The 12,339-nt window shown below is 49.5% G+C and overlaps 1 protein-coding gene across 1 annotated transcript in view; it reads left to right on the top strand.

Annotated features, from left to right (window-relative positions):
• Window positions 1–12,339, top strand: part of sh3d21 (SH3 domain containing 21) — a 131,117-nt gene that overhangs the window by 92,949 nt on the left and 25,829 nt on the right. The window contains exon 11 of the mRNA XM_070898718.1: window positions 4,509–4,577. Within this exon, the coding sequence (XP_070754819.1) occupies window positions 4,509–4,577 (69 nt within the window). The remainder of the gene's footprint in view (window positions 1–4,508; window positions 4,578–12,339) is intronic.

The following is a 12,339-nucleotide window of genomic DNA, read 5'->3' as shown; positions in this document are numbered from 1 at the left end:
CCACAGTAGGAGCAGGGCACCCTGGTAACCTGTACAGCAGTCACTCTGAAACTGCTCAAAGGGTGCTGACATACAGTGGAACACACATCCCACAAACCACATGTAGGACCAAGAGAGAAACTAGTTCCAACAGGGGCCTGACAGATGCAAGACCTTCAATGCAGATAGAAAATGGTACCATTTTAAAGAGGGTGCAGGAACAGAGAGACCTGGGGGTGTCTGTACACAAATCTGAGAGTGGCAGGAGAATTTGAGAAGGCTGTTGGTTTTATTAATAGAGGAATTGAGTACCAAAGCAAGGGAGTGATACTAAAACTTTATAAAACACTAGTTAGGCCTCAGCTGGAATATCAGGGTAAATTTTAACACCCAAAAACGCCTGGGTTGGGGTCAGGTCAGATGGTAAAAACATGTTCAACCTGAAACTCGACCCCAACCTGCCCACTTACAGGGTGGAATGGAGGCGGGACAAGGGGCGGGCAGCCAACCCGCTGCCAGGAAGTGGGTAGGCAATTTTAATATGTTAATGAGGTGAGCAGCCTCTGATTTAACCAGCTTTTCATGTTTTACAGAGACCCCTGGGGTCGAGGATGGAACCTATCTGGGTGCCCTCCCCGCCCAAATAGATCCAAGCCTGTTAAACAGGCTGACTTCTGGGCGAGAAACCCGTCAAGGACAAAAGACGCAGAGTGTGGAGTCAAAACTCGACAGCACGCGGGGAAACCCAGACGTTTCCCATCCAAACCTTCGCCCCCACCCCGCCTACTTAACATCCAGGCCATTATTTCCAATTCAGGGTACCACACTTTAGTAGGGATGTCAAGGTCTTAGAGAGGGTGCAGAAGCGATTTACTAGAATAGTACAAGGTATGAGGGACTTCAGTTATGTGGGAAGACTCGGAGAAACTGGGGCTGTTCTCCTTAGAGCTAAGACGGTTAAGAGGAGATTTGGTAGAGGTGTTCAAAATCATGAGGGGTTTTGTTGGAGTAAATAAGGAGAATCGGTTTCCAGTGGCGGAAGGGTCGCTAACCAGAGGGCACAGATTTAAGGTGATTGGCAAAAGAACCAGAGGCGACATGAGGAAACAGTTCTTTACGCAGTGAGTTGCTGTGATCTGGAACGCACTGCCTGAAAGGGCGGTGGGAGCAGATTCAATGGTAACTGTCAAATGAGAATTAGATAAATACTTGAAGGGAAAACATTTGCGGGGCTGCAGGGAAAGAGCAGGGGAGTGGGTCTGATTGGACAGCTCTTTCAAAGAGCCGACGCGGGCACGATGGGCCGAATGGCCTCCTTCTGTGCTGTGTCATTCTGTGATTCTATGAAGTGATAGAATCACACACCAGGTTTGTCAGCATCTGAAAAGAGCAAAGTTTAACTTGTCAGGTGGAGATCCTTCATCAAACTGAAAATTCTTCTCTAGTCCCCATTTTGTTTCAACACATGAGGGAAAGGTTTCCTCTCTTTTTGTTGTCTGCTATCTCTGGCCAATGGACCAACATTTGGTGTGTGTGGTCAATCGGACTCCAGACCTGACCAATGCCCTTCTCGGAGTTGGTGAGACTGGGCGGAGGGTGTACTTCACTGTAGATATCCCCCAGCCTCACTTCATGCAGAGAAAGCACCGAGCTGTGTCTGTGGGTGAGGGTGGCACTCTTGTGCCACCTTGTCTCAGACAGGGAATGGCGTCGGCCCTGGCCCAGGCGGTAGCACGCTTGTCTCTGGGTCAGAAGGTTGTGGGTTCAAGCCCCACGCCACAGACTTGGAGCACGTAACCTCGGCTGACACTTAAGCACAGTACTGAGCGAATGCTGCACTGTTGGAGGTGCTGTTTGTCAGATGAGAGGTTAAACCAAGACCCCGTCTGCTCTCTCAGGTGGATTTATAGATCCCAGGGCACTATTTCAAAGACGACAAGGGAGTTCTCCTCGTTGCCCTGACCAATATTTATCCCTCACTAAACATCACATTAACAGATTATCTGGGCATTATCACGTTGCTGTTTGTGGGAGCTTGCTGTGCGCAAATTGGCTGCCGCATATCCTACGCTGCAACAGTGACTAGACTTCAAAAAGTACTTAATTGGCTGTGATATTGTCAATGGGATTGTAGCAAATTGTGTGGCAGCTGAGCTGACGGTCCAAGCGAATGGTAGGCCAGCTCATTTCAATATTTTTGGGATACTTTGATGTGTGGCACATGGCATGCTGGGAGCGACAGCAGGACGGGGGGGGGGGGCGGGTTCGGTGGGGTCGGGGGAGGTCGGGATATCAGGCTCCTGCAGCCAGTGAAGGGCTGTTACAGTGCTGTGTGTCTTCTCCATCGGGAGACTCGTCCTCATTCAGAATGTGGCTGTTGGAGACCAAATTCAAAACGCCATGGGTAGAGTTTCTGCTTTGGGTGCAATCGGTGCCCAAAGTTGTGCTAGATCTTCTCAAGTTTCCGCTCAAACTCATTTGAATATCATCGAATGCTAAATCTGCCATGAACCAGCACAATCGGGACAACGTTTTAACAAGCAATTTAAAACAACAATAGAAACATAGAAACATAGAAAATAGGTGCAGGAGTAGGCCATTCGGCCCCTCTAGCCTGCACCGCCATTCAATGAGTTCATGGCTGAACATGCAACTTCAGTACCCCATTCCTGCTTTCTCGCCATACCCCTTGATCCCCCTAGTAGTAAGGACTTCATCTAACTCCTTTTTGAATATATTTAGTGAATTGGCCTCAACAACTTTCTGTGGTAGAGAATTCCACAGGTTCACCACTCTCTGGGTGAAGAAGTTTCTCCTCATCTCGGTCCTAAAGGCTTACCCCTTATCCTTAGACTGTGACCCCTGGTTCTGGACTTCCCCAACATTGGGAACATTCTTCCTGCATCCAACCTGTCTAAACCCATCAGAATTTTAAACGTTTCTATGAGGTCCCCTCTCATTCTTCTGAACTCCAGTGAATACAAGCCCAGTTGATCCAGTCTTTCTTGATAGGTTAGTCCCGCCATCCCGGGAATCAGTCTGGTGAACCTTCGCTGCACTCCCTCAATAGCAAGAATGTTCTTCCTCAGGTTAGGAGACCAAAACTGTACACAATACTCCAGGTGTGGCCTCACCAAGGCCCTGTACAACTGTAGCAACACCTCCCTGCCCCTGTACTCAAATCCCCTCGCTATGAAGGCCAACATGCCATTTGCTTTCAACGTTCATTGATTTATGTCAGAATGGTAACTGGGCACCGGTTTGATGGATACAGCTGGAAATGGGTTTACCACAAATAAATCAGCGTTTTAATCAGTGTGGCAGTTCCAACATCTGTGAGTAACCCGATTTTAAATAACTGAAAATGACTTTAAAGAAACTAAACAGAACCAATTCCTAGTTATATTGGGGTACGGTAGTTAGTTGCTTAGTAAATTGAAAAAAAATGATGTTCGAAAGCTTGTTAAAATGTGCCTATTAGTGTCCTTATGCCCAAAAGAACCAGCTTCATTTTTTAGAGCCTTCTGGAAGGCCTGTAAATGAGCGCCCTTCGCGAAGCTCGTCATGGTGATTAACTGGGGCGTTATCTGGGGCGTGGCCATTTTGTGGGTGGGACCAGCTTCTTGCGTGATGTTTTTTAAACCAGCGCAAAATGGGCAGAATGGAAACAATTTGGATAGGCCTCTCCTGATCCCACATGATGGGGCTTTGGCCCTAATGACATGTTGAGACAGGATGCCCAGTTAGCTCGATGCGAAGACTGCATAGTCGGTGGGTAGGACGGGGCGCAGAACGCTTTGGATGATGAGTGGGCCTCGGGCACGATAGCATGGGACCCCGACGCCCAAAACATTGGAGTGGTTCAGCTTAGCACGTGAAGCGCGTGAAGCGATTCGAGTTGTTCCTGAGGGACGGGGGTACAGCGCGTGTGAACACGAGCCTGCCGTTTTATTTTACATCGCGGGGTTTCCGTAGGGAACCTGTTGGTTACGCGGCCTGTTCTCACTGTGCTCAGGAAGCTGCATTTAACCACACAACATGTGACTGAATCTGTGGGCTGCCAGCCAGACTGTGCTGGGCTGCAGTTTGCAAGCGTGCAAGGCACTTTGCAATGAGATGCTCACGGGGATTTTTTTCAAATAATACCTTACGTCCGAGTTTGCATTGAGTGTGTGTATGTGCGCATAGGGGCAGAGGTGGAACCAGTGTGGAGAGAACCTGGTTCTGAAACCGGAACTTGTGGGATCCAAGGATCATGTGTATTTTCCCCTTCTGTACATGTTTTTGAAGCATTACGAAGCTAGGAAAGTTCCAATCTGCCAGCTCCAAAGCACAGAGAACACGAATACGACTTAACATAAGATATGTGTAGCTATGGCAGTCACAGACCATCTGTGGAGGGCAGTTTGTACCTCGTTCAAGTCAGCTTCTGATTAGGATGCACTTTCACAACTTTCTCTCATCTGCACATGAACAATGACTGTTTCTTGTTAAGTCGGACGTCTCTTTGAGTTTCTATTTTATTCCAGCTTCTAAACCCGTGGCCATGGCAACAGCAAAGACCCCGGAGTCGTCCGTTTGGAAAGTCGACCACAAAGGTAAGCGGAAAAAATCCCACCCACCTGAAATGTGACTGAGGAGAGCGGGCAGCCCAAGAACCTCACTCGCTAGGTTTGGTTAGTGTCACTCGATGCTCTGAAAGTGCAGACCTGGTTATAAGAAAGTCGTGAGTTGGAAGATCTCCACGCGGATCGCTTTATAAACGGCACTCGCCTCAGAGCATAAGAGGCGGAGGTCTTGCAATGCTGCTGAGTGAGTATTAGCGCATGGGCGCTGGTGGCTTTACACAAGAGCATAAGAATGAAGAGCGGGAGTAGGCCATTCGGCCCCTCGAGCCTGCTCCGCCATTCAATGAGATCACGGCTGATCTTCTACCTCAACTCTACTTGCCTGCACTGTCCCCATAATCCCTTGATTCCCTTAATATACAAAAATCTATCGAGGTCTGCTTTCTATAGATTGCTCTGGCAGCTATTTTAACGGAAGCCCCAACCAGTTTATTTTAAAACAGCAGGCGAAGGAATCACTCACTGGGGCAGATGGTGACGGAGTGTGATAGTGTAAACCAGGTGACAGCGAGTCGGCCGCTGTTAATCATTGAAGACAACGGAACTAAAAACAGGTAGCGATGTAAAGCGGGCTGCACAATAACTTTGACCAGTTTCACACTATCGCACAAAGTCAAGGCCTACCCCATCAGCTGCTTGTACACTAATATTTGCACGGCTAATGTTTATTGTTTGACACTCAATAGTGGCCTGTGTCAAATGTGGACGGTGTGAGCCTTCCTCCAGGGACACTCGGCGCTGTGCGCGAGAGCGCTGTTGTTCACAGAGTTTCTGGGCCCATCAAGGATGGATGGATCCTGGCCCATTTGCGATCAACACTGCCAGTCCTGTTCTTCAACACAGGCTCCTGTGCTATGGTTAGGTCACAGCTCATCCAGTTACAGTGTAAAGGAACTGGTACTGAGACCTACACGAGCCCAGATGGGAGTGAATCATTCCCTTTTACCCGCTGTGTGCTGTACATGTACAGGAGCCGACACTGAGACACACACGGGCCGTAAAGTACCAGACGGGAGTGAATCATTGCTTGTCATGAATGCTATAGAAATGTAAGTTTTTGTTGCCGAGTTTGTTTTCACTGTACTGGGCACAGTGTGTACCCACAGAGTGCGTGCATTGACTGCACTGGGCACATGTGTACCGACAGAGCCCGTACTGACTGCACTGGGCACAGTGTGTATCCACAGAGCCCGTATTGACTGCACTGGGCACAGTGTGTACCCACAGAGCGCGCGCACTGACTGCACTGGGCACAGTGTGTACACACAGAGTGTGCACTGACTGCACTGGGCACAGTGTGTACCCACAGAGCGCGCGCACTGACTGCACTGGGCACAGTGTGTACCCACAGAGTGTGCACTGACTGCACTGGGTATAGTGTGTACCCACAGAGTGTGCACTGACTGCACTGGGCACAGTGTGTACCCACAGAGCCCGCACTGACTGAACTGGGCACAGTGTGTACCCACAGAGCCCGCACTGACTGCACTGGGCACAGTGTGCACTGCGGATTAGTAGTGCTAAGAGCGGAGTGTTGGATCCTACAATTACACTTAGTTGCTTGTTGACAGTTACATCCCCTGATTATGGTTGCAACACAATTAAAAGCAACAATGAATTCAACGTGTGAAATTTCTATAAACAATTATTATACCGTAGCGCCGAGTGTAAGCCGCAAGCACTTCCTGCTGTGATCTCTGATACGTCCTTACTACACAGTATAAATGCACACGAGGCCCATGCTTGAGAGAAGGTCAGTCTGTGACCTGTCCTTTATTTCATAGCACACAGTGATGGAAGTGGGCGGAGCTTCCCCTTTTATACCTGAAGGTCCAGGTTAGGAGTGTCTCCCACCTAGTGTTCAGTGTTCTCACGGTGTACAACTTAGGTCAGATTATACATGGGTTACAATGCTGGCTGAATACATGACATCACCTCCCCCCCTCCAAAGTCTTATTGGGATCACAGGTTGAGTCTCTCTGGTGGTTTACGCTCTCTTGTAGAGCGCCTGAGTTGGGGCTCCGGTTGTTGGGCGCTGGCCTGAGTGTCTGCTGTTTGTGGTGCCTCAGGCCTGTCCAGACTGCTCTCCTCCCTTTGGTTCCTGTGTTCAGTCACCTGTGGTGGAGTGAACTCGACATCGTGTTCTTCCCCTGCTTCTTCTATGGGGTTGCTGAAACTCCTTTTTGTTTGATCCACATGTTTGCGGCAGATTTGTCCATTGGTAAGTTTAACTACCAGAATCCTATTTCCCTCTTTGGCAACCACGGTGCCTGCGAGCCATTTGGGCCCTGCAGCGTAGTTGAGGACAAAAACAGGGTCATTTACATCAATACATCGCGCCCTCACATTCCTGTCATGGTAGTGATACTGTGACTGGCGCCTGCTTTCGACAATTTCTTTCATGGTGGGGTGTATAAGGGATAACCGGGTTTTGAGCGTCCTTTTCATTAGCAGCTCTGCGGGTGGAACCCCTGTGAGCGAGTGTGGTCGGGATCTGTAGGCCAACAGGAGGCGTGATAAGCGGCATTGTAGGGAACCCCCTTGGATTCTGAGCATCCCCTGTTTGATTATCTGCACTGCTCGTTCTGCCTGGCCGTTTGAGGCCGGCTTGAATGGTGCCGTTCTAACATGGTTAATTCCATTGCCTGCCATGAAGTCCTGGAATTCAGTGCTTGTGAAGCACGGGCCATTGTCGCTGACCAAGATGTCCGGTAGATCGTGGGCAGCGAACATTGCCCGTAGACTTTCTACCGTGGCAGAGAATGTGCTTGAATTTAAAATGTCACACTTGATCCATTTGGAGTAGGCGTCTACCACAACCAAAAATATTTTCCCCATGAAAGGACCTGCGTAGTCCACATGAATGCCATGGCCAGGGGCCAAGAGGGGCTTCCCTGGGCGCATTGCCCAGCTGGGCACACGTGTTGCACCTGCGAACACAAAGTTCCAGATCTGTGTCTATCCCTGGCCACCAAATGTGTGACCTGGCAATTGCCTTCATCGTGACAATGCCCGGGTGCCCATTGTGGAGTTCTTTGATGAACACCTCTCTGTCCATCTGGGGCATGACTACGCGGTTTCCCCACAGTAGGCAATCGGCCTGAATCGAGAGTTCATCCTTACCCAGTCCCCATTCAGGACACATTTCTTGACTAGAGACAATAGCGGGTCTCTATTTGTCCAGACTTTAATCTGACGGGCTGTCACGGGTGAGCCTTCGCTTCCGAAAGCTTCAACAGCCATGACCATCTCAGCAGCATGCTCGGTAGTCCCCTCAGTGGTGGCTAGTGGGAGCCTGCTGAGTGCATCGGCGCAGTTTTCGGTGCCCGGTCTGTGCCGAATTGTGTAGTCATAGGCGGCTAACGTGAGTGCCCACCTCTGTATGCGGGCCGATGCATTTGCATTTATGGCCTTGTTGTCAGCCAAAAGGGACGTTAGGGGTTTGTGATCTGTCTCCAGCTCAAATTTCCTGCCAAACAGTTACAGGTGCATTTTCTTTACCGCATATACACATGCGAGCGCCTCCTTTTCTACCATCCCGTAGCCCCTTTCTGCCTGGGACAGACTTCTGGCGGCATAAGCTACCGGCTGTAACTGACCCTTGGCATTGACATGCTGCAACACACATCCGACACCATAGGATGACGCATCGCACGTTAACACAAGTTTCTTACATGGGTCATATAGCGTTAACAGATTGTTGGAACATAACAAATTGCATGCTCTATTAAAAGCCCTTTCCTGGCTGTCCCCCCAGACCCATTCACGACCTTTGCGTAGGAGCACGTGTAGCGGCTCTAGCAGCATGCTCAATTTGGGAAGAAAGTTACCAAAATAGTTCAGGAGCCCCAGGAATGAACGCAGCTCCGTCGTGTTACGGGGTCTGGGTGCTCTCTGGATCGCTTCCGTCTTGGACACAGTAGGGCTGATCCCGTCTGCTGCTACCCTCATCCCCAGGAATTTTACCCCTGGAGCTAGGAAGACGCACTTCGCCTTTTTCAGTCGCAGCCCTACCCGGTCCAGTCTGCATAGCACCTCCTCCAGGTTGTGGAGGTGTTCTTCAGTATCGTAACCCGTAATGAGGATATCATCCTGAAAAACCACCGTCCCTGGAATCGACTTGAGGAGGCTTTCCATATTTCGTTGGAAGATCGCGGCGGCCGAGCGAATCCCGAATGGACATCTGTTGTACTCAAATAACCCCTTGTGTGCCTGATGGTGGTCAGCTTCTTTGACTCACTCGCCAGCTCTTGGGTCATGTAAGCTGAGGTCAGGTCCATTTTGAAAAAAGTTTGCCACTGGATAGCATCGCAAAGAGGTCCTCCGCTCTCAGTAGTGGGTACTGGTCTTGGAGTGACACCCGATTGATGGTGGCCTTGTAATCGGCACATATCCTGACCGACCCATCCGCCTTGAGCACCGGCACAATCGGGCTCACCCAGTCACTGAATTCGACTGGCGAGATGATGCCTTCCCTCAGCAGGCAGTCCAATTCACCTTCTATCTTTTCCCGCATCACGTATGGCACCACTCTGGCCTTGTGGTGTACTAGCCTGGCGTCCGGGTTTATGTGAATCACTACCTTGGCCCCCATGAAAGTGCCAATGCCGGGTTGAAATAATGAGTCAAATTTGTCCAGGGATCTGTGAGCATGATACTCGCTCCACAGAGGAAATTGCATTGACATCGCTCCATTTCCAGTTCATGACAGCAAGCCAACTCCTCCCCAGTAGTGCGGGACATCCCCTGGGACAATCCAGAGTGGCAGTCTGTTCTCCGAAGCTTTGTGGGTCATGACTACCGTGGTGCTGTCTAGCACCGGAATGATCTCGTTTGTGTAAGTCCGTAGCTGTGCGTCAATCGCCGATAATTTTGGCCTCCTGGCCTTGGACGCCCACAACTTTTCGAACTGTTTGATACCCATCAGGGACTGGCTGGCCCCCGTGTCTAGCTCCATTGATACTGGGATGCCATTGAGGAGCACTTTCATCATTATTGGTGGCGTCCTGGTGTATGAACTGTACACGTGCTCCACATGAACTCGCTGAACTTCAGCTTCCAGCGATTCCCCCAGCGTTCATTTGTGCAATTTCTGCAGATATTTTGCTCACCTCTGCAAACTCCGGCTGAGTGTGTGCCTCCACGCCCCCAGCATGAGCTGCTGTTTGAAACAAAAGGTCCCTTGCCAGTCGATCATCCCTGAATGCCCCTGTGACTGTCCTTGAGTGCGCCATTAACAGGTGTTGATGGCCCCATTACTGGCCGCATTGTCCCTTGCAATGGCGTGAATCGCCGTTCAGCTTGCCATTGTCTCTGTCGAACTCCCCCTCTGGGTTCGACTACATGTTGGGGCATGCCCGACTGCCCTTGTCTGCCTGGAGAACTGTGTGTTGCTTTAACAATGTTGAATCTCTGTCCCAACCATTCCTTAACACAGTACCTCTCGTCTGTTCTGCTAGTAGCCATGCTCGCGTGGTTTAATTCCCAGTTTCTTGTCGCCATTGATACGTCCTTACTACACAGTATAAATGCACACGAGGCCCATGCTTGAGAGAAGGTCAGTCTGTGACCTGTCCTTTATTTCATAGCATTCAAGTGCTGGAAGTGGGTGGAGCTTCCCCTTTTATATCTGAAGGTCTAGGTTAGGAGTGTCTCCCACAAGTTCACCACCTAGTGGTCAGTGTTCTCACAGTGTACAATTTAGGTCAGATTATATATGGGTTACAATGCTGGTTGAATACATGACAGTCTCATTGCTGTGTGTTTCAACAATGTATGAAAAGATTAGTGAGTGGATTGTGTGAATGACACATGGCTGAGGGTAACAAGCAGGGGGCAGTGGGCAGCGGGCAGAGGGCAGCGGGCAGAGAGCAGAGGGCAGAGGGGATAGGGCAGAGAGCAGAGGGCAGAGGGAATAGGGCAGAGGGGATATGGCAGAGGGCAGAGGGTAGAGGGTAGAGGGTAGCAGTAGCTCCATCTGCTGAGACTTCATTAGTAGCGGTTATTCTAAAATTTAATTCTCTTTGGCCGACCAGCAGATATAAGCTTGCGACAGAAGCCGACGGAATGAAGTAGAAATTCTCAAACCAGCAGCACAAATACCTGAAACCAGAGAAACACTGCTTGATGTGTCGGCAAACGCATCCTGTTAGTGTATATGTGAACCAGTAATGTGTGTCAAAAGTCCCCACTAACCCCCATCGACAGCGCCAGTAACTGCTCCCGCTCTGTGATACCAACATTCTCTCATCCACTGCCGACCTGAGTTTTAAAATTAACTGTTGCACGGAAGGGTCTTTATGTCTTTCGCCTTTGCTCTCTCACTCTCTCTCTCATGGTCTGCCTGTCTTGTGTCCTCACCAAGGTTTCCAATCCTCCAAGATTGCCCTGGAGTCGCCAGGGATTGAAGATTAATCTCCCAGAAACCCACAGGGACATTAGAAAGATTGCGTGTTTTTTCATTTTCCTGGAGCACTTTCTATCTATTATAAAAGTATTGGAAATGGGGAAGAGGCTGTTTGACTGACAGTAAAGATTCATCCAGTGGGGTAACGAGGAGCCTATTCACTCTTTGTTTGGCAGGGGACAGCAGTGCACCACAAAGATGGACCTTTTGGGTGACCAATTGGTGGAGGCGGGAGGTCATGTGATGGAACCTCTGACCCTCCCCCTCACCCTCGCTCTGTACGATTCACTGTCTGTCTCTCCCTTTCTCGGACTCAGCATGCCTCTGCCTCTTTGACCTCTTTCTGTTGGTTGGTTTCTACCATCATCCCGCTCTATTTGAGTGTCTCTCTCACTTGCTGTCTCTCCCATCTCATTCTCAGCCTCTTCCTCTCTCGGGCTCTGCATGAATCTTTCTTTCCTAGAAAACTGTAACTACATCAGAGGACAAATGCTTAACACATTCCTAGGAAATTCTTTCATGTGCTATTTTAATGGCGGTGTTAATCCATTGAGATTAACTTGTTACCGCGTGCATTACAACTGAGGACAGATGAGTGTCATGTGAACGTGTTCAGCGTTCATCCCTAATATCACCGTCATTCATTTCCGAGTTTCTCCTTCAATTTCTGTGAAGGTCCCTTTATATCTACAGTGTCAGCTGCGACTCAGTGGGCAGCACTCTCACCTCGGAGTCAGAAGGTTGTGGGTTCAAGTCCCACTCCAGAGTCCTGAGCACATAATCTAAACTGACACTCCCCGTGGAGTGCTGCACTACCGGAGGTGCCGTCTTGCAAGTAAGACGTTAACCCGAAACCATGTCTGCCCTCTCAGGAGGACGTAAAAAAAATCGCATGGCACTATTTTGAAGAAGAGCAGTGGAGTTCTCCCAGTGTCCTGGCCAATATTTATCCCCCACCAATACCTAAAGAAGCAGATGACCTGGTAATATATTTCATTGTTGTGTGCAGGAGCTTGCCATGAGCAAATGGCTGCCTGTTTCCTATATTTATAAAAGTGACTAAAATTCAAAAGCATTTCTTTGGCCGCAAAGCGCTTTGGAACGACGTGAAAAGTGTCATATAAGTCTAAGTCTTACTTCCTTTATCTCTGCAATTGTGTGTTTTAATCTCTTCCTGTCACTCTCGTCTGCCACTAGTTCTCACTCTCTCTCTCTCTCTCTCTATCTATCTATCTCACTTTGCATCTGCATCTGCCCGTTTGATGTTCTCTCTCCCCCATCATTCTGTGCCCGTGCCTTTCTGTTTCCGGCTCTCTCACTGCCTCG

This window comes from Pristiophorus japonicus, chromosome 14, assembly GCF_044704955.1.
Source record: "Pristiophorus japonicus isolate sPriJap1 chromosome 14, sPriJap1.hap1, whole genome shotgun sequence".
NCBI classification, from domain to species: Eukaryota; Metazoa; Chordata; class Chondrichthyes; family Pristiophoridae; genus Pristiophorus; species Pristiophorus japonicus.
The sequence above is the reverse complement of the archived record's forward strand: the minus strand, read 5'-3'. Positions and strand labels throughout refer to the sequence as shown.